At 29.6% G+C, this 26,214-nt stretch overlaps 1 protein-coding gene across 1 annotated transcript in view; it reads left to right on the top strand.

The window, feature by feature from the left end:
• Positions 1-22,786, top strand: part of LOC101235886 (protein YIPF4) — a 46,053-nt gene extending 23,267 nt beyond the window's left edge. The window contains exons 4-5 of the mRNA XM_065805875.1: positions 12,174-12,290; positions 22,195-22,786. Coding sequence (XP_065661947.1) covers positions 12,174-12,290; positions 22,195-22,332 — 255 coding nt within the window. The 3' untranslated portion in view covers positions 22,333-22,786. The remainder of the gene's footprint in view (positions 1-12,173; positions 12,291-22,194) is intronic.
• Positions 22,787-26,214: the final 3,428 nt, after the last annotated feature.

Below are 26,214 nucleotides of genomic sequence, written 5' to 3'. Positions count from 1 at the left end.
TTACTACAAATAACCAAAAACCAACCACACTTTAAATACTTTTAAATACTTTTGGGAATAATAAACCCAAGGCACTAAAATTTAAAAAAATGCTCCTAATCAGAAAGTCAATAAAACAATAATAGACTTCAATAAATCCTGATGCTGCCATAGATACCAGATTTGAGCTAACTAGTTAAAAATAACAAAATTAACTTAATTCAAATATTAAAGTGATCATGAAAAATTTTTATTACTATCTCGTATTCTTGTTCCTACCTCGAGTGATTGCATCTACAATTCCTGGCATTTTCAAGTGGCTCAGCACCAAGAACTAGTTTCAGATAAACATCATTGCCACTTATACTTTACCCCACAATTTAAAAAAAATCTTTTTATATAAAGTTTCTTAAAAATGTTAAAAATTATCACCTAAAATTTGACGGATAATTACTCCCAGATATAGTTGCATATAAAACTTATTTTAAAAAAAAAGTCATTTTTTAAGCTTTTGATTATATAAATATTAATATAGATTGTATAAACATTACCTTCTTATAAAATTATCTCATCAACATTACCTCCTTATAACATTATCTCACGAAAAAAAACACAGTTATTTTGAATAAGTTTGTATCTTTGAAGAATATTAAGGGAAACTTTCTGATAAAATAAAGTTGATTGTTAAATAACAACAACTGAACTTTGTTATATAGTTCTTAATTTGTATTTTATCCGAAATCTTGAAGTTAAATTGTTTAATATTTTTTCTTGTTTCCCTATTAACTTTCTGACTTATTTTACAAACATTTTATAAATGATTATATATGATCTATACTATAGTAACACTTGGAAAGGATATTATGTGATTAGTGAAAGTCTAGAGTGACACCAAGAATTTACCGCAATGGGTGACTCCAACCCCAGCGACGCCACTGAAAGTAATAATAGTATTAAAAAAATTATAATAACAATATTATTAATAGTAATAACAATTGTAACTATTTTATTATACTATTAATTACAATAATAATATCATCTAAAGTCTGCATTATTTGTTGATTTAAAAGCTATATAAACATTTCATCCTTAAAACATCTCATCAAAAAATATATTAGTCTTATTGTATTAAAAAAAACACAAATTATTTAGAATTTAGTTTCTATGTACTATGACAGAAAATTGGTTACTCAAATCAGTTTAAAGAGAAAACAAATAGAATAGTAGAGTTTGGGAGCAGGGATACCAGTAACTTAATCAAAATAAAAAAACTGGAAAATGAGAATGAATTATTATCTGAAACAGTAAGAACTTTGGAAAACCAGAAAACCAATATCACATTGGATTTGAGCATATTATTCAATATATATGGTACTAAATTAAGTGAGGAAATTAATACTATCAACTCTGTTACAAATAAAACAAAAGAAAGAGAGAAAAGGAGAATAGTATTAATTTTGGACTAACAGAGGACAAGGACTGCATCTAAAAAAGCAGATCTTAAAACAAATATAAAAAAAAATCAGTAACAATATGAAAAAAAAACTTTTTAAAAATGTCAATAAAAAAAACTTTTTTTCAATTGAATGTTACTTTTTATTTTTACTTTTACTAACTGAATGATAATTTTACTGACTGAATGTTAATTTTTCAACTGAATGTTAAAATCTAACTCCACTAGTATTGCTCCATTTATAGTAATGCTAAAAGACAGAGCTGAAAGAAATGGTGTATTAAAAAAAGCAAAAGAGACTCAAAAGAATATCAAAAAGTATTTATCAACCCAGATAAAACACAAACTAAAAGGTTTAATCTGAAAAGTTAAGAGAAGAGAAGGACAGTCATAACAAAACAAAACAAAAAAAGCACTGAGAAAAATAATACTAATTCTGATGGGGATTTTACTACAGTGTTAGAGATAGTAAGGTAGTTAGACTGAAGTAATAGCAGTTACCAGTTTAATTAACGAGTGATATCCGAATTGATGAGTCAATAATATTTTTGCCAAATATAAATAATTGAGTGATTAGACTTGAAAACTCTTAGTTAAACATTAATAACATTAAAAGCATTAGTAATATTTGCTTGATCTAGTGGGTTGACACTCTGTGGATCAGATTTAGAAATAACTTCTGATAACAATTCGGGCTTTCTAGTTAGAATATTGACTAATTCATGTTTTAAAAGTTAGTCTTTTTTTTACTGAGGAGGATAAAGTAGATTTACAGGAATACAGTAGCTTAATAGAATCATCTTTAGATTTGGACAAAAAATCCTAAATAAAATAGTTTAAAAAAAAAAAAAAAATATTTACTAAAACAAAAGCACTACACTTAACATTAAATTTAAAGTTATATAATAAATACTTTTTATTTATATGTAACCCTTTAACTATAAATGCCTTGTCGTACACACAGACATCTTTGCTTTCAACAAGGCTGCAAACAACCACTATTAGAGTTAGAAGTTACTGGAAGAGAAAAGATGAAGATTGTAGAGCAAGATAACGATTGACAGATGACTTAAAAGATTGCAAATTATATGAATTAGGAAAGCAAGATAAAGGAAGCGAATTCCAAAGAACTCATGTTCGAGGAAAAAAACTAGTCAAGTAAGAGCTTTTGGAGCATTTAGGAACAGTCACAGAAAAAGGATGAGACTTAATTGAATGACAAGTAATACGAGAATGAATTTTAATAAATGGCACAAGAGATGCTAGCTCTTTAGAGCAGTGCCCATTATAGTATTTACAGAAGAGAGAAAGAGAAACAACATTACAATAATGTGATAATGGTTAAAGGTTGGCTGCAAGAGCAGGTCCAGCTATGTTTACAATGCGTTTTTGCACCTTGTCTAAAAGAGTAAGGGCATCATTAGAAAATTCGCCCCGAGATATAGTAACAGTATTTCATACAAGGCCGGATTTAAGATTTATAGAGATAGAGAATAAAATCCATAGTAAGAAAGTGTTGAGCTCAATAAAGAGTTGCAACCTTAGCAGATGCTAATTTTGCAATGGATTTGATATATGGTTTCCAAGAAAGATTGGAAGTAAGAGTTAATCCTAGAATATGAAGGGTAGATGACTCATCGACTACATCACCGTTCATAAATATAGAAAGATCTAAATTATTGCGGTAACAATTGGCTCAAAAAAATTGCGTTTTGTTTGAATTAAAGTTCACCAGCCACTGTGAGCCCCATGCTGTAGTGAGATCCTTTTCAAGTTCAAATGCCCCCTCCAAGCAATCAGAGAGAGTTGACTTCTTATCATGACTAGAATAAATGGTAGTATCATCAGCAAATAATGCCACCTTAGATGTGGGAATATCTGGAAGATCGTTAATGTAAATTAAAAAGAGTATAGGGCCTAGGATAGAACCTTGAGGAACCCCTGAAGTTACAGAATAAGAAGAAGAGTGCTGTCCATTGAGGACAATTTTTATACTATGATTGGAAAGGAAGTTTATGGAGAAGACAAGCATGCCAAACTATATCAAAAGCTTTAGAAATGTCAAGAGCGATGGCCTTAACTTCTCCACCTTTATCTAATGCACGATAAAACCTATTGGTTATTACTGTTAGCAAATCAGCTGTAGAACGAGAAGATCGAAATCCATATTGATGATCAGAAAGTGAGTTATTAGATTAAAGATGAGAGATTAAGTGTTTGTTAGTTAAAGATTCAAAACCTTGCTTATGATAGGAAGAAGACTTATGGGACGGTAGTTAGACAAATCAGATCGCTCTCCAGAATTTTTAAAAATAGGGATAACAGATGCCACTTTCCAGCAGGCTGGAAAGCAAGGCTCTGATAAGCACTTGTTAAATAGTTTTGAAAGTATAGAGGATAGCTTTGGAGAATACTTCTGCAAGACTATAACAGGTATGTTTTCCGGTCCACAAGCTGTAGAAGAGTCTAAGCAGGAAATCACTTTTGATACAGAAGCTGATGTGATATTAATGTCAAGCAATGGATCAACCTATTTGACGGTTGAATCAGGTAGAATACAACTAGTGGAATCAAGAGATGATATTGATGTGAAGTTCTTGGCAAACAATTCAGCTTTGTCTTAAGGTGAGTTGACAAATTCTGAACCATACAAGAGAGTTGGAGTAACAGATTTGCCCTCATTATCGATACTAATAAAGATTTTCCAGAAGTCACGAGAGCCTAATTTTTGTGATGAAGTGCAAGATTTCATGATCTGAGAATAGCGGGCTTCGGCGTAAGACAAAACCTTTTTATAATTGTTCCTAGCAGTAATAAACAGACGTCTATTTTCTGGAGAATTATTTTGCTGATAGATATGGAAGTAACGGTTTCGATTGGAAATTGTATGAGCACAATGTGAGGAAAACCATGGAGAAGAGTGAGGCTTGACCTGGAATCGTCGAGAGGGAATAAAAGATTCCATGCCAGCCTAAATCCACAAAGTTATGTTAGAAGCACATTTGTCAGCAGGAAGAGAACAAAGAGAACAATATAGAACAAAGAGAAAGGTGATAGAGTTAAATGGTGCTAAACGAAAGCACATAAAAGAATAGTCTGTGGATTCAAACCTAGTTTCCTGACAAATAGGTAAATTCTTACGAATGTAAATGCCTTTTTAAATGGCTTAGCATGTGACTATTGGAGTCTTTATGAATTAAAGAAAGATAACCATCAACACTAAGATCACAAGATGAAACAGCTGAACTCAAATTAGTCTCAAAGAGTAAGTAGGTCTGGTGAAGTTTGCAAAAGATAAGACTCAACAGAAAAAAAATTACTTCAAATACCACAATTATTAGTGAATGATCGGTTTAGAAAACTCAGTGATGACAATGGCTTTTTGTGTTTTATAGTTTTTGGTACTTTATTAATAAACTCTGAGCTGTAACAAAGGGCTCCAAATGTGGCCATGACAATGCACATTAAAAGTACAAACAGGGACACCATCCATGTGCAACATTGCACTGTTAATACTTTGATATTTTTTAGCTGTTGACGGAATCAGCCTCTCTGAGAGCTACTACAGAGTTCGGGAAACCTGACTAACAGCTGGCCTCAGATACATAAAACTGAGTTTTAGAGCTTTACCCTCATTAGGAGATAATAGAATGAGTTGCTTAGTCATAAAAACAGAGACACAAGCAAAACCCATGCATTGATTCAAGAAGATCCAGCATTTAACATCCTAAACTGGACACAATGTATTAAAAATACATCTGCGTCAGCCTAATAGATGAAGAGGAGTGTGAGACTTTATTGAAATTGGCATCGTGTTGTACCTTTTGTTACCCGAAATTGTTTGAAATCTTGATGAACTGATTCCAATGTTTACTCAACCCTAAACCTTTATCCAAAATATTTAAGAATAATATTTTTATATGTAAAAATTTTAAAAGTTATTCATTATTTTTTTAAATATACACTTACCAAACTTTTGTCCTTTCATAACAATAAACTCTTCAACATTATGCTCCACTATATAAACTTTAAAAGAAGTATTTTAAACCAATCCCTGAAACTTTGTGAAAATCGTTTAATATAATCAGAGTAGTTTAGATTTAATGTTTTCCCATAACACCCATAACAACAATATTAAAGTCTTTCAAAGCTTTTATATATTTTCCACCAATATTATGCTCATCAAGATTTAAAAGCGATCAAGTTTTTTTAGAAACTTGTTGGATCCATTTCCTTCTAAACTTTGTTTACCTTGATAAGGTTTTTTTTAATTAATTGTTGACAGATAACTATTTACACAACCCTTGATTAGTGTCCTCAAACAAGTTTTTTTAAATTAGTTTGAAAAATTTGTCTACTATGTCTAGTAAAATATGTAAGCCTGGTATATTGTCAATTTTCAAGATCTTCTTTGTAACATTTCCATTTAGTAAAAGGATTTAGAATTAAATATGTTACTAAAAATTTTAGGTTTTGCAATGTTTTCTCCAGCTGCTGACCCAGCTCTTAGCATATATCAAGCTTTTATTTTTTCTTGTCGGTTCCAAGTCAAGCCTCATTCTACTCCATGGTTTTCACCATCGCGTGCAGCTGCTGTATCTAATCATAATCATTTTTTTCATCTTTTTCAAAAGAACAACTCTCTTGAGAGCAAACAACTATTTATTACTGCAAGTAATCGATGTAAAAAGGTGCTGTCAGATGATAAACTCCATTTTCAGTTCACTAAATTTCGTATCTTATCTCAGAAGTTAGGCTCAAGAGACTTTTGGAAAATCTTTAACTACGTTGTTAGCAAAGGTTGGTCTAACATTTCATCTCTCATTCATGGGACTAATCTTATTACATCTTCCAAGGATAACGCAAAACTATTTGCAAAGAACTTTTCTTCTAATTTGACTCTCAAATCTTATGACCATTCTCTTCCTTCCATTCCATTTAAACAGGTTAACCCATTGTTAGACATTCAAATCACTCCAGCTTCCATTCCTAAAGTCATATCTCGATTAAACTCTTCTATGGCTTGTGATCTAGATAATATTCCTGTCACAGTCTTATAAAATTGCTCTCCACAACTCTCTTCAATTTTCTTTAAACTATTTAATAAGTGCTTGACTGCTCTAAAAACTTTTATTCATCTAGTTTTTTTCCCCACACTTCAACCCTTTAGAACTCTCTCCCATCTTCATATTTTCTTGACTCATACAACGTTCAACTTTTTAAGTCTTCTGTCAACTGTTTCCTTGCTCTATAACTCTATTCTTTTTTTCTAGTAACTCTCAATTTAATAGTGGTTGCTTGAAGCATTGTTTGGAGTGAATCAGAATAAAAAAAAAAAAAAAAAATTTTGTGATTCTGTTTTACAAAATGGATAAGGATGCTTTGAAGCTGCTAACATATTTTCAACCATCAGCTGAAGAACCTTTATATCTTCTGAAATAGAGTAAACCAGAAAAATAAGTTTTAGTTTATCCAACAACATTTTTATGTTTGCATAATTTTCATCAATATTATTATCCATTCATCATAGTCTATACTTATCAATATTTCTTTTCTTTTCAATTAAACGTGCTTCTAGCTCTGGCTTATAAGAAATTGATAAGTTAACCTTTAGATAGCCTTGCTCTTTATCTATCCTAATTTTAACATGAACATTCTCTGGTTCATGAGATCTATGTTGAACTTTTGCAACAAACTCATCAACATTATTGCATATTGCACCAGAAATAGTTCTTTCAATACACTAAACAACTAAGCTTGAGGATGATGATTTATTTTATATTATCAACTTTCAAATTAATCAAAATATAAAATTATTATGTAACATAAAGTAACATTTTATTATGATGTATTAAAAAGCCATTATTATTATGATGTATTACTATTATAGAACTTTTTAGTGAAACTAAAATCTCTAGTTACTATATACATTTATTTAGTTACTTTTTCTATTATCTCCGGTATCCTTTTTATTATTTCCTATTACCTTTTTTATTATCTCCAGTATCCTGTTTTTAATATCTCCGGTATCCTGTTTAGGCTGAATTACTATAAGCACAGTATCAAACAAAGACAATTGATTTTTGTTTTCTTCTGTTAACTTTTTAGGAATACAAGACTTGACAAATTTTTTTCTTTCATTCACTTGTATAAATTGGGCAATCTCTAACATCTTATAATCACTTAAAAATTGGATACAAATATTTTTAAAACAATTTTTTATTTTTTGAATTTTGTAGTAGATAATCTATACTTTATATGAAGTTTTTTCGTTAGTTGTTTCAGTTTTGAGTGTGAAAAGTAAGGTATCTTTGGTTCAACATTCATTGAACAGAAACAACAAGCTTCTTAGGGCTAAAAGTGTTCAATTTTATTTTTGCATCATGGGTTACTAAATTGTTGATTGTGGTTGATAAAACTTTTCCTTTAGTTACAAGTGAGGTGGATTGTACAAGATGTGTCAAATTCCTTTGCTTAGTTAACTTTGTGCAAGGATATTTAATACCTTTTTCCTATAAAAACAACTTCAGCAAAAAACAAGATTTTCCTTGGTTGTGGAAAGATTCAAATTACTGAGAATACGATCTATATCTTTATTAGTTTTACATGATACCATCGGTGGAAGAAATGCTATTTCAGTACCATTTTTGCGCCCATTAACACAAATAAAACTCTCACATTTCCCACCTCGAATAACTCTAGTAATAAGACCTGAAAGTAATATGAAATTACTTTTTTAGTGTAAACACTTATTGTTTATATTTGTATTGTTTATGAGCAGAATAATTTATTTTTTTAAACTTTCGTACTTAGGTGGATTAGTGCATCTGTTTTATTTAAACTCACAAGATTTTTTCTGCAATTAAAACATTTTAAGCAGATCAGGGTTTTCAACAGAGTAGTTTTCCCAAAAAAATCTCTTGATAAGATTTTCATTCTTTATCTTAAATCATTGTCTTTTTTTTCTTTGTTTTAAATCATACTAATCATAGCCTTTTTTTCATACAGCATAAGCAAAAGCATTTTAAAAACTTGTTGTGATCTTTAGCTAACTGTTGGATTTTTTTTGTTGTTGTTAATAAAATAGTTAATTTTTTAATTGGCTCTAATGCGTTAAAACTGTTAAATAAAAACGCTGTTATTTTATTATTATAATCGCCGTTATTACTTAAGTGTTTATAATATTGTTTAAGTCTTTTAAGGCATTATATTAAAGAGCCCAAACAGAATAGATAGAAAAAATAGAACAGTTCCTATTTTCAACATTAGGTCTAAGAAGCAAAGAGCAAAAATGCTTCAATCTACTATGCCCAACTGGATTAAAACCAGCACAAAAATTGAATTAAACTCAGTAAAAGGACAAAAGTTTATCAAGTCCATCTTTGAGATGATTATTCTTGACATGCAACCATGGTCAGTTGTCAATGAAGCTGGTTTTTTGCAATGCCATGCCCTAATTGCTCCAACTTACAAAATTGCAAGCATAAAATATTACAAAAGCATGTTGGACCCTACATATGATAAGATAAAAACTGCTCTTTTTTCTACTTTGATACATTTATGACTTTTTCAGAAGAAAAAGTCATAAATGTATCAGTTGGCCTCGAACTTATCACGGTTATTTAGGAAAGATAATTCATTTCATTTCAAAATACTGGGAACAAATAAGGTTCTGTTTATCATGCTTCAAGTTTGATGAACGTCACACAGCAAACATTTATCAAAAAATTCAAACAGCCAAATTCAAAAAGCCAAAGAAACAGCCAACGACTGTCTTTGGCTGTTTCTTGAATTTTTTCAATGTCAAAGTAATATCTCACTTCAAAAATTGAAATTTGTTTGAGAGATATTGCAGCTAATGTTAAAGCAACCTTTAATAAACCAGTTTGTATTTATCAATCAGCTTGATGTCTTAACCATTCTTTTCAACTTGTTAATAAAAAAAAACTTTTTTTTAATGGGCTCAGTTGAAGCCCTGGTTGTTAAATGCTGAAAACTTTGCACTTATGCATCTCACTCAAATGGGTTTTATACAGAACTCTACAAACAGCAAGAAGTCCAGATGGACAACGAAAATCAACTTGGGTTGAAAAATAATGTTGCAACAAGGTGGAACTCGACTTTTTATATGTTGCTGAGAATTTTGCTTGTTGCCATCCTCTGGCATATAATTTTCATGGGAAGACTGGAATGTTTGTGAAAAAGTAGTAAAAATTTTGCTTGTTTTTGAAGAAACCACTGAACTTCTTTAGGGAAGTGATTCTTGCATCAGTGTTTGCATCCCCATTGTGACAACTATAATAAAGTCACTGGAAACTGAAAGTGAACATAATAATATGATTATGATAAAGCAAGCAATAAATTTAGCAATGGAAAGTCGTTTCAATAGCATCGAACAAACTAACACTATTCCATTGCAACCTTACTTGACCTAAGGTCAAGTAAGGTTGAAAAACTTTCTTTTCCCATTCCCTTGATGCATGCAATGCTGCAAAAAAAAAACATCTTAACGCAACTGGATTCTTTGCAGTCATCTCTCATTGAGTTTAAACAAGTTTCCAAAGAATCTAATATTTTGTGCTTATCTAACTTGATAAAAAACATCATTGCCCAATCTCAATTAACAATAGACCAAAGATCAAAACCTAGACTGATCAAAGAAGTGCCTAATGATTATCTGGATTCTCAATTATTCCCTGCTTGTCTAAATTTCTGGAAGAATTACGAAAACGATTTAAGTAATGATGTCAAGCTGTTCCTTGCTAAAATTGCCAAGAGGTTTCTCACCCCTCCAACAACATCAACTGGTCTGGAAAGGTTATTTTCAACAGCTGGAGATATACTTAGCAATGAAAGAAACAGACTATTACCTGATAACTTCAAAAAAATCTTGTTTTGCAGATAAAATCAGCCAGTTGTTAACTTTCGCTTTTAACTTATATTGACAGCTTATGTATTAAATCATAATTTGTGAAACACGTGTAATCAATTCTAACATAATACACATATAAAAAAATAACAAATGTAAAATTGCATTTTAAATAAGATTTTTTAATGAAATTAATTTTGACTAGCCAAAATGTCAGTATCGATTTCAGTAAAATATTTGCCAAAATTTCGTTTTCGGTACTGAACTAGAGTACCCGAAATTTTGGTTTATTTCGGTTTCATCTTTTTTTCTGTTTTGGTCAACCGCTATTTGTGATAAATCTTCAACAACAACAACAACAACAAAAACACTTAAGTAATGTTAAATAAGATTGTATTAAATTTCACACAATTGTTATTATGTTTTAAACTAATTTTATATTAATTATTTAAAAACAAATGTTTTAAACAATATTTTTTTTAAATAAACAAACAAAATAATCACAATTCAACTTACATTATTGAATTACAAGAAAAGACATTTTTTGCAACTTCACAGTCTACCATCTTGAAAATATTATCAAATTATAAAAACTAAGCTGCCTGATTGGCTACAATCTGTATTTTTTTTAATAGAACAAATAAGCATTAAATGATTTTTCTTGTTTGAAGTTAAACTTAACTAGTTTTTATTTACCACTTTATTTGATTGGCCATTTTGGAGTTAAAACACTTAAGAATTAAAAAGCAAGTTATAAAAGTAGAAATAGAACAAAGTGAATTCTAAATTGACACATACCAGGCAAATTATTACTTAAATTAACAATTAAAATATAAATATTTGATGTTATATTGACTGCTTTGTGTTATTTTGAGTTTTTAAAAAATTGAATTTAGAAAAAATAAGCACTCAGAAAAAAAGGTTTTGTCTGAAACAAAAAATTCTCATAATATTGTGTGATTTAAAATGGAAAGACCTAATAAATAGAGCAGCCCTCACGCAGCGGTTAGAAAACTTGCTTTAGAAGCTAGAGATCCGTGGTTCAACGCCAGCTCTGGGCAAGATCTATAACACCTGTAAGGAAGGAGGTGTGAACTTCCTTTCAAATGCTCTTTCGCGGTGCTCTGTGATAAGTCTGTAAAGACTTCTTGGGGCACCTAAAATAAACTTAAAATAAAAAAAAACAAGAGATCCATTGTTCAAAGCAAGCTGTTGGCATATCTATTGACATATTCAATTTTATGTTGTTTGTTTGTTTTTTTTTTTAAATTTTGAAAACTGGAAAGAGTTAAGAGAATGAGAAAGAATTTTTTTTTTAATTATTTCATAGATTGTCTGCCCCAACCAAATCCTCAGTTGACGTAGTGGCACTTTCTTGTAGCAACAGGTTATAAGATAGTCAATGTAGCAGCAGGCTATAAGATAGTCAATGTAGCAATACTCCGCACATGTTTTACTGTAAAAAAATAAAATAAAAACATTCAGTATATATACATTCAGAATGTTTTTAAACACATTCTCATCTTTTAATTTGCATTTTTGTGGTTTTAAAATAAAAACAATAAATTTAATTAATTTCCTCAATGCGTTTTGGCATAACCTGACCTCAATTTTGTCTTGTTAGATGTCATAAAGTAGTTAAGTGCGGTTTTTTATACAAAAACTGTAAGTTTAAGATCTTTACTACAGGAATATATATATATATATATATATATATATATATATATATATATATATATATATATATATATATATATATATATACTCTTGGTCATTTGGTATTAAAATGTTTACATTAAGTTCTTACTTTTTTATTTTTGAGAAGCATTTTTTTTTGAAGAGTTGTAATTAATTTGTTTTTATATTTACTAGGTTTCATTTTCACAATGTCTTGGAGTAATTGGATACTCTCTGTTACCTCTAATAGTTACTGGACTTGCACTTCCTTTTCTACATCAATTGCCAACAATTTTTCCAATATTTTTCAAGGTATTCAATAGTTTTTAATGTAAATGGAGTTTATTATATGAGCTTTTATGAAAAAAAATCCAATTAATTAATTCATTTTGAATATATAGAGAAATTTATAATTCAAGAAGCAAATTTCTTAAATTATTTATTTTCTAATATTTTAAAATACACATATATAATTTAAAAATTAAACCAGAAGAGCTTAGCTTTAAGAAATTTATTTTCAAATTATTTTATTAATAATGTTTTATGAATTACAATTTGTCATTACAACTTACACAACACCAAAAAATGTAATTGACACAAATGAATGTTATGTTATGCTTTTATTATTATGTTATGCTAACCAGCTTTAGATGTTTGCAGTTATTGAATTTTTGTTTGCAATTTAAAATTTATGAACCTAGTTTAAAAAAAGCTTAAATGTTAGTTACTTCAATGAAATATGTTGACAACATATTTTATCTGACAATGTCGACAACATTGTATCATCTCAAAAACAATCTGTGTCATAATTGCATGTTTTGTTTTCAATTTTAGAATATGTTTAGTATAAAAGTAATTATAACATATATCTTATGTTTGGCTTTATCAAAGTTGTGGCACAAAATATCTTCTCTATTCTTTTGATGTGTGTTTAACACATTTCCTATACCAATTTTCCGTATTCTACACATTGACACTATTTGTTCAGCATTGTCACAATTAAAACAATACTGGTTGACAACAGGAGCCTGATCAACAATTGCAGAACTTGACCTAAATTGTCTGCTTTTAATTCGTTTTGTATGGGTTGGTGACTGTTTATTTCCATTTTGGAACATTTGGTGTTTTCACTGTTATGTTTTTGGGAACAGAAACTTTAGCATAGATAATGTTCATAATTAGTGTTCAACCGAATCAGTTTTTTCTGGCTCTAGCGATTCACTGTTACCTAGTTCTGTTCTGCCTTTTATATCTGGAAAGCAATACAACCATTTGTAGGAATTGCATTTCATTTCTGAATCACAAGCACATCTAACATCATAGTAAGTTTAATCTGTCAACAGTTCTCAGTTGATGTAGCTTCATTAAACTGGGTTTTTCCAGTTGCAGATTCCAGTAACAGAGTTCCAATTTCAATTTGTACATGGAACAGCATTTTATTGCAAGCTAGTAGCTCATCTGCAGTACATTTAATTACTCCACTGACACCATCAGCAGTCCTATGACCACTTTCAAAAAAAATCAAGCTACCCCATTTAAAACCAAAACTATGTAATATTTTGCAGAAGAAAGTAAAATTTATTCTTTTATCTGTCTTGTGTTTTCAGTTCATTTAAAGTCATCTGGAAGTAAATGATTTATTTTAATTCACTTTCCCAAGGCCATGAAGGCCACTTCAGTCGAAGAGGCTACTTTAGTTGTAGTTACAACCCTCTCTCAACTCAACAACTCTAAACACGAACCTTGACAAACAAGGCCGCTGCGCAGAGAAACAAGTTGAGCACGATACTACCAAGGACATGTTAGGGATTGAACTTAGAACTTCTCGCTTATGAGGCAAGCATCTACCACTACACCACTATGGCTATTTTTGATTGATTAAAATATGTTAGATTATAAATATATAAACAAACTTACCTGATAAAATCTAACATGACAGTTTTGATGTTTTATTTCTATGACAAAAATTAAATTTTAAGTCAAATTTATTATTTTGATAGCAAAAGTATTATTGACGAGACTATGGTTAGACATGACTATGATCTGGCAAATTGATTAAAATCAGTAAGACTAGTAAGTTGTGATGTTATAGAAAGATGGCGGCAGTGACTAAATTTTAATATCAGTGTTAATATATATATTTTTATTTGCAATTTCTCTGAAAGATATTTTTTTTTATTCTAACTACTATTAGTTTGTTGACAAAATAAACTAATAGTAAATACTATAACAACAAATATCTATTATTAAAAACAATATTTAACAAACTCGTTATTACAAAAATAACAAGTTTGTTAAATATTGCATGACAGAAATTTAAATTGCTTGGTCGTTGTTTGTTGTTTTTTTACTGCTTTTTTGTAAAAAGTTGTTGTTGGGACAGCTAAAAAAATTATACTCAGCAACCTTTAAACAGCTAAATTTGTAAATGCTCGCTTCAATTTTGTTGCAAATTTTATTTTTCTAAATTTATTTATAAAGTTTATTTATGCAGTTTATATTATGGCCCAAGAGTCTATGTGGAAATCCTGCATGGTCCTTAAGCCTTAAGCTAGTTATTAGATATGTCTTTTAGGAAATTGTATATACAATTACTAGAATTTGAAATCCTGGGATCCCGCAGTTTTTAACATTCTCAAAATTTGGTTTTTTAAGCCTAAAATGAAAAGTTCCCTTTAATTTTTTTTTTTTTAAATTGTATTTAATTGAAATTTTTGAATTTCAACTAAATATGATTTCTTCGGTTGAGATTTGACTATTTTCATGTTGTAAATTCCTAATATATTTTTTTGTTGTTGTTCGATTGCAATTAAATTTGAACTTTACAAATTCGAAATTCATTTATGTTTATTAAATTATTATGAGGGCACCTTGATCTTTTTTATGTTTTATGGTTGATTACTTGAAAACCCTTGCAGACAACAATACTATTTTCAAAAGTTTTAAAAGAATATTTATTTCTTTATTCAAATCAACAAGCTAATTTAGGTCCAAATAATATTTAGTAAGCTATAACTCAACTTTATAATATCACCTACAAAGGATCACGGTACCCCTTGATCTGCACTATGGGGCACTTTGTTCTTATATACAGTTTTTTACAAATCAATAAAAAGTTTTTATAAATCAATAAAAAGTTGGCAATAAAGCATAATTAAAAGCATAGTTCCTTTTCTGCCAAGAGATTCACATTTAAAGTTTAGTGAACAAGTTTTTTCATCAGAAATTTTAAGAAATGTTTGCAAAAACTAAAAAATCGAAAATCAAATGTCGACTGACACGAGTTGTGCCACCATGCTGCATTTGATCAGGAAGCTTGCAGACAATATCATCTCTGATAAACTAGTACAATTGTTTCTCAACTTGTTTCTCCGCGCAGCGACTCTGTTTCTCAAGGTTCGTGTTTCGGAGTTATAGAGTTGAGAGAGGGTGATAACCACAAGTAGCCTCCTCATCTGTAGTGGCCTTCTCGGCTTTGGGGAGGTGAATTAAAAAAAAATTGCTTACTGACAGAGATGAATTTATACGATTTTAAATTTTCTCTTTTCAAATATTTGAGCATTTGCACATTTTCTTCTTCACAGATTTGTACAACATAATGAATAGTTTTCTTTTTTGTATCAAATTTAACAATAACAAAATCCTTCACATTCAGTGCATCAAAGTCAAAGTTCAGGTCTGATGATTCAACTATCTGTTGAGAAGGTATCATTTCAAGATCATTTTCACTGTCATCACTTTTAAAATGGTGTAGTGGTAAAGCGCTTGCTTCATAAGCGAGAGGTTCCGAGTTCGATCCCCACCACGTCCCTGGTAGTACCGCGCTCAACTTGTTTCTCCGCGCTGCAGCCTTGTTCGTCGAGGTTCGTGTTTCAGAGTTCTAGAGTTGAGAGAGGGTTATAACCACTGTAAGTAGCCTCCTCATCTGTAGTGGCCTTCTTGGCTTTGAGGAGGTGAATAAAAAAAATAATAATAAAAAAAAAAAAAAGCGGTGGTAGACGATGAATATTATCATAATCATTGGAAAGTTCCATTGATTCATCATCCTTAACTGCTGCATTTGTAGCATTTTTTTTCTTATTACTTTTTATCTTTCGAAGTCTCAATTCTTCCTCAAACTCATCATTGGATTCTTTAAACTGAAGTCTTGTAGCAGCATGTTTGTTTTTGGTTTTCTTGTGGTCTTTTTTGGATCTTTCTGAACCATGGGTACTTTTTTTTTTTCAGTTTTTTTTTTTCAGTTTTTTTTTTTGCCAAACAAATCTCATTTCAAACAGGAGTGTTTGTCAAAATTTTTGTTTTTTGTTGCCTTCTTTTAAATTGTTTTTTTCTGGCTAGAGCCTTCGGAAAAGGTCTCAGAACTTCCGGTGTTATGATATTCGGGGTTGCTGTTACGGCAACAGATGATCCTGCTACAGCAACAGAGGGTCCTGCTAATTCAGAAGAGTCTTGCTTATCCAAGCTAGCCATTTCCTGCAGATTTTCATCGGGTTTAGATATAATGGTTTCTGCAATATCTGTAATGATTTCTGGATGTTCAACAGTATGAGTGGGTGCTGGACGATCGGTCACTGATGCTGGCAGATATTTGTCATCTGTGAAAATGTCCAGATTGAATGGTTCGATCCCGGCAACTTTAAATCCAGATTCAATGTTTGATTTTGTAAAGGCTTGACCGTATGCTTCACACACAATCAGAACAATGTCATATATATTCATTAGTCTTGTACTGCTGACTAGCCAGTTGCCGCAAGCCGCATTGTAATACCTCTTTAGAGACCCATACACAGATCTGTCCAACGGTTGCAGCTTGTGACTGCAGTGTGGTTGAAAACTAGGCATAGTTATTCCTAGTTTTCAACCACACTGCACAGTTATTCCTAGTTTTCAACCACACTGAAAAATTTTATCAAACATTTGCACTGAACAGTGCAAATGTTTGATAAAATGTTTCAATCACTCGACAAAGATATCTGATGTCATTCAACCAGATGGATTAGCAATTTCTACGCATCCGGGTGGGCCATCTTTAATCATGAAGTCTTGAAACTTCACCCTTGGAAAATTGAACAGTTGTGGTATCGAATTGCCTATCGCATTTACAGCACAGCAAGCTGTCACGAGACTTCCTCTTTCTGTCGATGATATGCTACCTACTTGTTTGACACTTTTACTAGCAATAACCTTAACAGGCTTTTGTACGGTTGTTATTCCTGTTTCGTCCACATTGTAAATGCTTTGTGGACCAAACTGATGGCGTTCTCGCACTTCCCGGAGATTAAAAAAAAATTCACTTATGGTGAATCTGTTGAAAGCTGTTGCTCTTGCAAAGCTGATGGCTTCTGGAGCTCGTAAAGATAATTCTGGTTTTCTTTTCATAAAGCTCTGTAACCAATTGAAGCCTGCGATTTTGTTCTTAATCCATGAATCCGGACAAACTTTATTATTAGCAATAGCCATTTTATATGCTAATTGGCGAGTCGAGAATTTTTGTTGAAAGGCCATAGTTCATCTTCGAAGCTTAAAGAAAATAATTTGATAAGCAGTCTTCTTCTTTTTCTGTGAAGACTTGTCATGTATTAAATCTTGGTTTAAATGAAACATCCGTATTAAGTCTTTGCTTTTTAACATATCTTTTCAATGTCATACGATTGATACCAAACTCTCGAGCAACTTCATTGTTAGGCCTGATTTTCAATAAAACTTCATCCACAGCTGCTCTTATTGTTTCGGGAGGTACCATTCCTCTATCTGTCTTCCAAATTCTATTTCTAACCATTTTCAGTCAACACCAAATCTGAAATTTTGAAAAAAAATCATAAACATTTTTAGAATTTGATACAATAATTATATATATATATCTTTATTCGTCACAAAAATGACAGTAACATAACAAAAGAACATAAGTAATGATACAAATTCAGTCAATCAATCAATGAAGCAGCATTAGTTTGTTAAACATTAAGAAAAACAACGTAAAACTAAATGAACGAGAAACAGTGACAAATTTAGCAGCTATTTTTAAATACAGACGCTCAGAATAAATTGACCAAGCGTCTGCTATGCACGGGTATCGAACCCCGACACCAAGCATGCACCACTGCTCAATAGCCCGATCTTTTTCTTCAATGAGAACAGCATGGAAAACGTAAGACAAAAAACTACTCTTGTTCACAATCATCTTATTTAAATGTTTGACCTTTTGTATTGACAGTTTAAAATCCAGCGGCAGTTGATACATATTTATGTCTATCAAAAATTCAGCAAAATTAAATCAAGTATTATTACTATTTTTCTTGATAAAATAATTTACCTTTTTATTATTAATTTTGTTTATCTAGCAAATAGAAATATTTTTTCTTTGTGCAATGAATGCATTTCAATAGTTATTCTAATGTAATTAAATATAACAAGTTATACATGTATCATAATTTTAGTATGGGGCACCTTGATCCTCAGATCAACCAGCCCCATGTAAGAGAGATCAAGGAACCCCTATAGGTATACATCATGTAATAATGGCTGTATCTTGCGGATAAATAACATTCAACGGCGAAATCATACCATAAAATATACGTCGATAAAATACCTAGTGACTGCAGTTGATATTTTACAAATATTTAACATAGTAATAAAAATGTATAATAATTCTCATGTTTATCAAATTTACCTTTTATAGTGAAAATCAAACCTTTATTTCTTAAAATTCGTAAAATCCATTTTTCGACAAAACAACGAAGAAGGCAACGACAAAACAACGAAGAAAATAATTAGTCAGAAGTATATGCTGATAGTAACTTGACGTAACGCAGATATAATTATAAATAGATGATGTAGCGCTAAAATATCAAGCTGCCCCACAGATCAAAGAGCCCCTAACTCCCCTATGTTTATTCTTAAATTCACTAATGTATATGCACTTATGTTTTTGAATATTGTAATTTGCAATTACATTCTTAAAATTTGTTAGTACTTAATTGCGTTTATTCAAGTTTCTCAAAATTTTTATCTGAATAGACATTATTTGTTTTATTGACTATGACTATTTTATAGTATTAATTTTAATTAAATTAAAATTGTGAGTTATTTAAATAGTAAATTGTGTTAAATTATAATAGCTACTTACATGAAATATTACAAAGTATTATAAAAAAAGTTATTCTGCTGTTTGGAAACATTTCTTATGAAAGGAAAATGAGCAGACAGCAATGTGTAAGTATACTGACTGCAAAAATACTTTAAATACTGGTGACTCAACAAAAGGTCTCCATACTTTCTGCCCATTAATTAAATTAACATCACACTAGCTACTATTTCAGCAAGCACTAGATGAACCACCAACAAAAAAACCAAATTGTTTACCAAGTATTTTTCCATACTGGAGCAAGAAGAAAAATCACTTCCTGCTACACTTGCAAAGTTAAGAGCCCTTGATGGGATTTTGTTAAACTTTTTATGTTGTTTTAGTGATATATGTGCAGGTATTATAGCTAGAGGATTTAAAAGTTTACCTACAACAGCAAACACTGCACGTAGAATGGTTGTAATAAAAAGCTGGATTTGGTGTAGGAGAAAGATTTTTTTATCTTATAATGAATGGACATCACTACGTAACCATCGTTACTTGAAATATTAGTTTACATGCATAAAATTTTCAATTCTTAGTTAAGCTCATATGACAGGAGCAATGATAATATAATATAATTTAATGACAGCATATAAGTGTATTGAGCTATTAGAACAAAAGCTTGCACAACATGAACATTTGCAAAAAGATATTGTTGCTTTTATGACTGATGGAGCATGTTGAAAAATGATTGTTACTTGTAAATCAATTTGTTTTGCTCATGGTGTGCAACTGGTCGTTATTGTACTATATCAAAGCCAGACAATAGAAAGAGAAATAGATTAGCAGTTTGACAAAGATGAACAATCAGATATAGAAGATTATTTTCTGGGAGTCTTTCAAGGATGATAATTTTCTAACAACAATAAGTTGATTAACTTCAATGCAAGTCATAATAGGCAACCAATGTGACATTGCTGAGGTAAGTTGAGGTTCAGTGATCAAAAAGGTATGAGTATTAAAAGTTCAGACAATCATCATCAAAAATCAATATTTTGCAGAAGAATGTCGCAGCATTTGGAATGCAACTAATAAAAGACTGCAAGACTAGATGGAATAGTCTTTAGCCAATGCTTTAACTCATCTAATTATTAAAAAATTATATACAAAAGACATTAATAAACATAAGTCTACCTGAAGGTGAATCTTTGGCTATGTATAATAATGAGATTAAAACTTTATCTGCCATCATTTGTTTGCTTATCCTAGTTAAAAACAACAGTTGAGGCCCTTTGCCAGCAGGATTCTAATTTGTTTACAGCCAATGTTGCAATAACTTTTATGTTGAGAAAACTTAAATGTGCCAATGATGTTATTAATACATACTATATTATTGATTTTAAAATAAATAAAATTTTTATATTTAAATGGTTGCTAAAAACTCGCACCCCTGAATTTACTAGTTTTACTATTAGATGTACCCATAAGTAATCAACTGTTTTTAGTGTGAAATGTTTGCTTCGGCCTAGCTCCAACTTGAAAGTATAAAGACCTATTTTACTATGCAGTATTACAATCTGTGTAATTTATGAAAAGTGAATTTTTTATTACTCTTTTGTCAAATTGTATACAGTCAACCGACTGAAGAACATTTACTTCATTGCATGCTGTTTCATTTTCAGGTGTTAATGCAACCATTACAGTAAAGAAAATTTATGATGTGTTTGAAGGCGTAATAAAAGTAAATAAGTAAATGTTGGTTTAGAATATTTTCTGATGGTGGTTTTGACTTGTTTGGTAGTAAAATGAAGAGCTATGGCTGAATTGTATTTCCAACAATTGGATAAATTGCGCAACCAATTGTTCGTAATATTTATTTCGATCCATGGACCACTACCTGAAGAATCACAAATTTTAGAAATGTTAACGATGTTCGAACCCATCTAGTAGCATATTTTTCTTCAAAGAATACTATATTTTAATGAGAATAGAATTAAAAGTCTACCAACGCAATGGCAAAATGTCCTAGATAGCGTTGGAGATAATATAATTAGTTAAAAATGAAATTATGTGTAGTTAATTTTTTTGTTGCTTCTTAAATAATTGATTACTTATTTACACCATCCTGAAAATAATTTTTCAGGATGGTATAAATAAGTAATTCACAAATTAAATTCTTTATTTTTCTGATTTAAAGTGTTAAACTTTGAGCATTAGCATATTAGTATTTTGCACGATAGAATCACTTGTTATCTAACATTAGCCAAAAAATATTCATTATTACATTAGGTAAATTGTTTATAACAATTGTAATAAATTAAAGAAATTGTGTCAAAGGTTATTATTTATTTTTAATTACACATTCGCCATTGGCAACGCACAGTGAAACAGATTAGGTTAAAAACTGCAAAAAGTCATCAAAAATTAAAATTGGTCAAATAAAAAGGATGGTATGAGATAATCATAAAAACAAAAAATGTATTAATTAATAAAAAAGTCCTTGCATTCATATCGATGTGCCAAAATTTACCGCTTACAAAATATTTTAAATAGGTATTTTGGCCAAGAAACGGTCTCATAAGGAAACAAGTTTTAATGTTTTAAAATAAAATTTATTAAGGCGTATTTTTTTGTGTTAAATGTTTATTTCTGACATTGTGCGGTGCCAATTAAAGAAGTTTTTTATGAAAATGTTTGTTTTTTTTCCCTCCTAATTGTGTTCTATATAACAAAATGACAATGGATTTTAAAAATTAAGTTTTTAAAATTAAATTTAGGGGTTGCTCAAGGCACTTGATCTTTGGGTATCTTCCCTATATTATTAACCTGGATCTCAAAAGAATCGAAGTTATATCAAAATTTCAAAAATTTGAAATAAAAATAAAATATTTTAAATTTTAATGCATAAAAACTATGGGTTTTTAACTAAGAATGAAAAAATGTATTTTAAGTTTTATGATTTTTATTTGACTTATTTTTACATAAAATATATTTTTAAATAATATGTATTTTTAAATTTTATATATATATATATATATATATATATATATATATATATATATATATATATATATATATATATATATATATATATATATATATATATATATATATATATATATATATATATATATCAGTTTAACTATTTAGGTTGCTGGGATCGTATGGTCGTCGTATAGTGCAGGATCGTTGCTCGTACCAGAAACGCTTTATACCAAACGTTTATTATTGCTATATCCAATCTTTCTTCTTTATGTGTATTTTTTCTCATTGTATACTGGCGCATAGAATAATCAAAAACCTAACGTTCTGCAAAACAAGTATTGTTTTGCATCATGATCAGAACTCTTTTTTCCCAATATGGTATTAAGATGATGAGTTGGTGTTTGTAAATGAAGATTACAAATAATTAGCGAATGGTCTTCTCTATGAACCAAATATATTTTATGACAGTTTCTCATTTAGAAATACAACTAAACCTTTATTTCTTGTCCAATCAAAAAGAAAGTCTTATCTATTTACTTACTGCGTAGAATATAATTTATTGATGATCGTTTTGAAATTTGGATATAACAGAACGTTTTTTTACTGTCGTTGTCAACAAAAGGTTGTGACGTTTTTCGTCAACAAAAGGTTGTGACGTTTGCAACTGCATAATCTTAATGGTTTATTTTTTTAAAACAAATTCGTATTGTAAAATAATTTATTTAACTTAGTGTTGAGAATAAATAATTTTTTTTTTTCGTTTTTATTGTTTTTCTTTGTTCAAGTCTTGCTGGAAATTAGAAATTAATACTCAACTTCCCCATGAAAATGTTTGAAAATAATTTGCCTATTTTGGTGATGAATTGTGAATGAGTTTTGTTGTGGATTGTAATAGAATTGTCGAAAATTTTAACAGACCGATTCATCTATAATGTAGATAAAATATATTTTTAAACTAGTGGTATAACATGTTTTAATAGGCCATGTTTTAAAATGTGAAATTAACCTGTCTGCGTTTGTCTTTCACTTACTATCAGTAATTGTATATCAGTAATTGTGTTTGTTTTCTCAGCAAGTTAAAATCATAATATAGGGAAGAAGTCTTAGCGTTCAATCGACCAATTTTTTAAATTACAGATTCAGATAATATACTTACTTTAGGGAAAAACTGTTGGCTAGATATTAAACAAATTTGAGATTAAATACAAAAGATCATCATAAGTTTTTCACAAATTACCTTTAGATACCTAAATATACAAGTAGGGTCATTCCATATAAGGTCATTTTTCAAAAATATTCAAACGAAATAGAGTAGATTTAAAAACATTAAATTAACAGACACATAAGTACTTCTAAAAAAAATATCTTCACTTCGTCAATTATATTTACGCATGAGTAGATGTTAATAGCCATTTTTAATATTGTATGATAGAAAAAACTATATTTCTTACCATAAAGTTGTGTTAAATGTTGTTTGTTTTTTTGTTGTTTTTTTAATTCTCAGATTAAACATTAGTGATGAAATAAATTTGGTAATAAATGATATAATCTCAACTTTTTGTGTTCTTAAAAATAAAAAAGGCGTTTTTCACCGTCACAACCGCGACTATTATGACAAAGTAGTTTTTTTTTTCACAACCTAAATATTCTTTTTTTAATTGGAAAATCTTTAGCAATTGCAATTTAGTTGAAATTAATATCTAAGTCAATTTTTTTTATTTTAATAAAATCATTGTCTGCAAAAAACTAAAACTACATTTCTTTTTTGTCACAACCGTAACGATTAAATTATTGAATTCCTACAGTCAGATTTTTAGAAAATTAAATTTGAATAAATAAACAAATCTGTGTTTTGCACTAAAATTGAGTAACAATTAGCGTAAAGATGGTTTCGATGTTTAATTGCGTCAACAAAGCAGATTAAGTTCGAGAAACTTTACTTAAAACACGCGTTATAAAGAGTATTTTAAATAATTGATATAACTGTGTATTTAAAGGTCAACCGTAATAGTTATGAACTATTTTAAAAAATTATTACTTTGACATTCTCAACATTATAATACAGGTAGCGTATAATTATAAAAACAATAGCCAAATCGCACAAACGTGTTTGTAAAGATTATAAAGAAACAAAGAAGACTGAATTAAAAGAAGTAGAAAAAGAAAAAATTAATATTTGTTGCCAACAATCAACGCCAGAGCAAGAATTGAAAAAAGGAGCTTGCTAAATTACGACAGCATAAATACAGAGATCTTCAAAAAGCTCAACATAAAATTGATATTCCTGGTTTTTTTTCTTGTCAAATGGAAGAAGTCTGTTATTCAAGCTTGTCAGAAGCTCGTGCTGTGAACCTTGTTCAATAGGCTTTACCAAAGGCTTTATCTTTTCGTGTATTGAATAATGTACATCCCCAAAGAAATATTGATGGACTCCAGATATAAAAGACATTTTAGAAATTGATAGTGAACAATTATAAAACGTTACTTGTTGCTTAAATTAAGAGAATGTTATGCCCTGCATAAAACTTTTTGAATGTTATAACACAAGTGAGTATACAAATGGATTCTACAGATGCCCTCACTACAGAATGCCCTCTCACTACAGAATGCTTCTTACTCTCATATAGTTTTGTGCCAACTGTTCTATCAACCGAATGCTACCACCATCCAAGGAGTTAAATAAAAAATGCATAGAAGTTCGTTATATAAATTGGTACAAAGATAAGGTTACAAATCGTATTCAGCTGGGGATTGATCAAACAGTCCTTTTATGTAACAAATACAGAGTTTTTGAAAATACTGCCTCAGTTTCAGATTCACCATTAAATTAATGTCACCAAGCGTCTATTTATCGCCACCAAATGGATGATACTATAGATGGTGAACTAATAATACGCTTAGATTATAGCCACAACTATAGCTGTATTCATCAAGAACTAGTTCAAAGTGCTTATTGGAGACATTGTCAAATATCATTCTTCACTGTTGCAATTTGTTGTAAAAATTTAAAAACTATTTTTGCTTATTTAACAGATAAATATTGTCACAGCAAAGTATGCGTCAGTATTTTCCCTGAAAAAATTTTGAAGGTATTTTTCTTAAACTGTCCAATTATTATATCTTATATATATAAATATCTTTGAGGAATGCAAAATATTTGTAAAATAGTTTTTAAAGGTTTACGCAACCAATTCAAACATACACAAAGTAACGTTTTAGAGTGATGGTCCATCTTCTTAATTTAAAAACTGCTTTATTTTTAAAAGATAGCATGGCAATAAGTTAAAGCAAGATAAGTTATTATATGCGTGAAAGTTTTATGAAGCTATATCCAAAAGATTCATCTGTAAATTTAATATATTTGACTGAAGATGGATAGGATCAATATTATCGTTAGCTATGTGATATTTTATTATTAAAGAATTTTATTATTGAAAAAGCAGATAAGGTTGAAGACATACGACTTTACTATTTTTGGAGAGTTGAGAACAAAATTTTCACCACTATCAGACGATTAACATAGCAAACAAGGAATCTTTATTTAACTTATTGACCTGTTAAGTTTATTTAAATATATCTTTAATATTGCACTTTAATAAAGTGGTTTGTAACGAATTTTCATTAAAAACTTGTTAATTTGTTTTTTATTATTTTTTTTCTCCTAAGGGTAACAAAAAACTTGTTTATATGTTTTAAAAGATATAAACAATTTACATTTTAAAATATAAACAGTTGGCATTACTAAAAAATACCTTGAAAATACTTAAAATCTAATGTTATCTGATAGTACAATATTTTGTCAAAACCGCGATGTGACAACATTTTGCCATCTTTTTATGTAAAAAATGAACAAAAAGTGAAAAACAGTTATAATATATTTATGTACAATATATAATGTACCATATATACAATATAAACAAGCCATATTTTTTTTTAAAATTCTTTTTTTAAAATCTAATGACGTCATATTCGCGTGTGGTATTCAAATTTAATATTAATTACCAAAGCGTAGTGTTTAAAGGCAGACCTAAATTAAATTCGGTTTTAAGCTTATTTGGCAAAAGCGCAGTATTTAAAGGCAGAATTTTAAAAAAAATGTAAAAAATGTTGACAAAGCTGTATTTTGCTATCAATATTTTGTGGCGAATACTTTGTTGTCGATCACAGCCTAGCATCTTCGAGGCA

This window comes from Hydra vulgaris, chromosome 09, assembly GCF_038396675.1.
Source record: "Hydra vulgaris chromosome 09, alternate assembly HydraT2T_AEP".
NCBI lineage: Eukaryota > Metazoa > Cnidaria > Hydrozoa > Anthoathecata > Hydridae > Hydra > Hydra vulgaris.
Note: the sequence above shows the minus strand (reverse complement) of the source record. Positions and strands in the feature narration are given on the sequence as shown.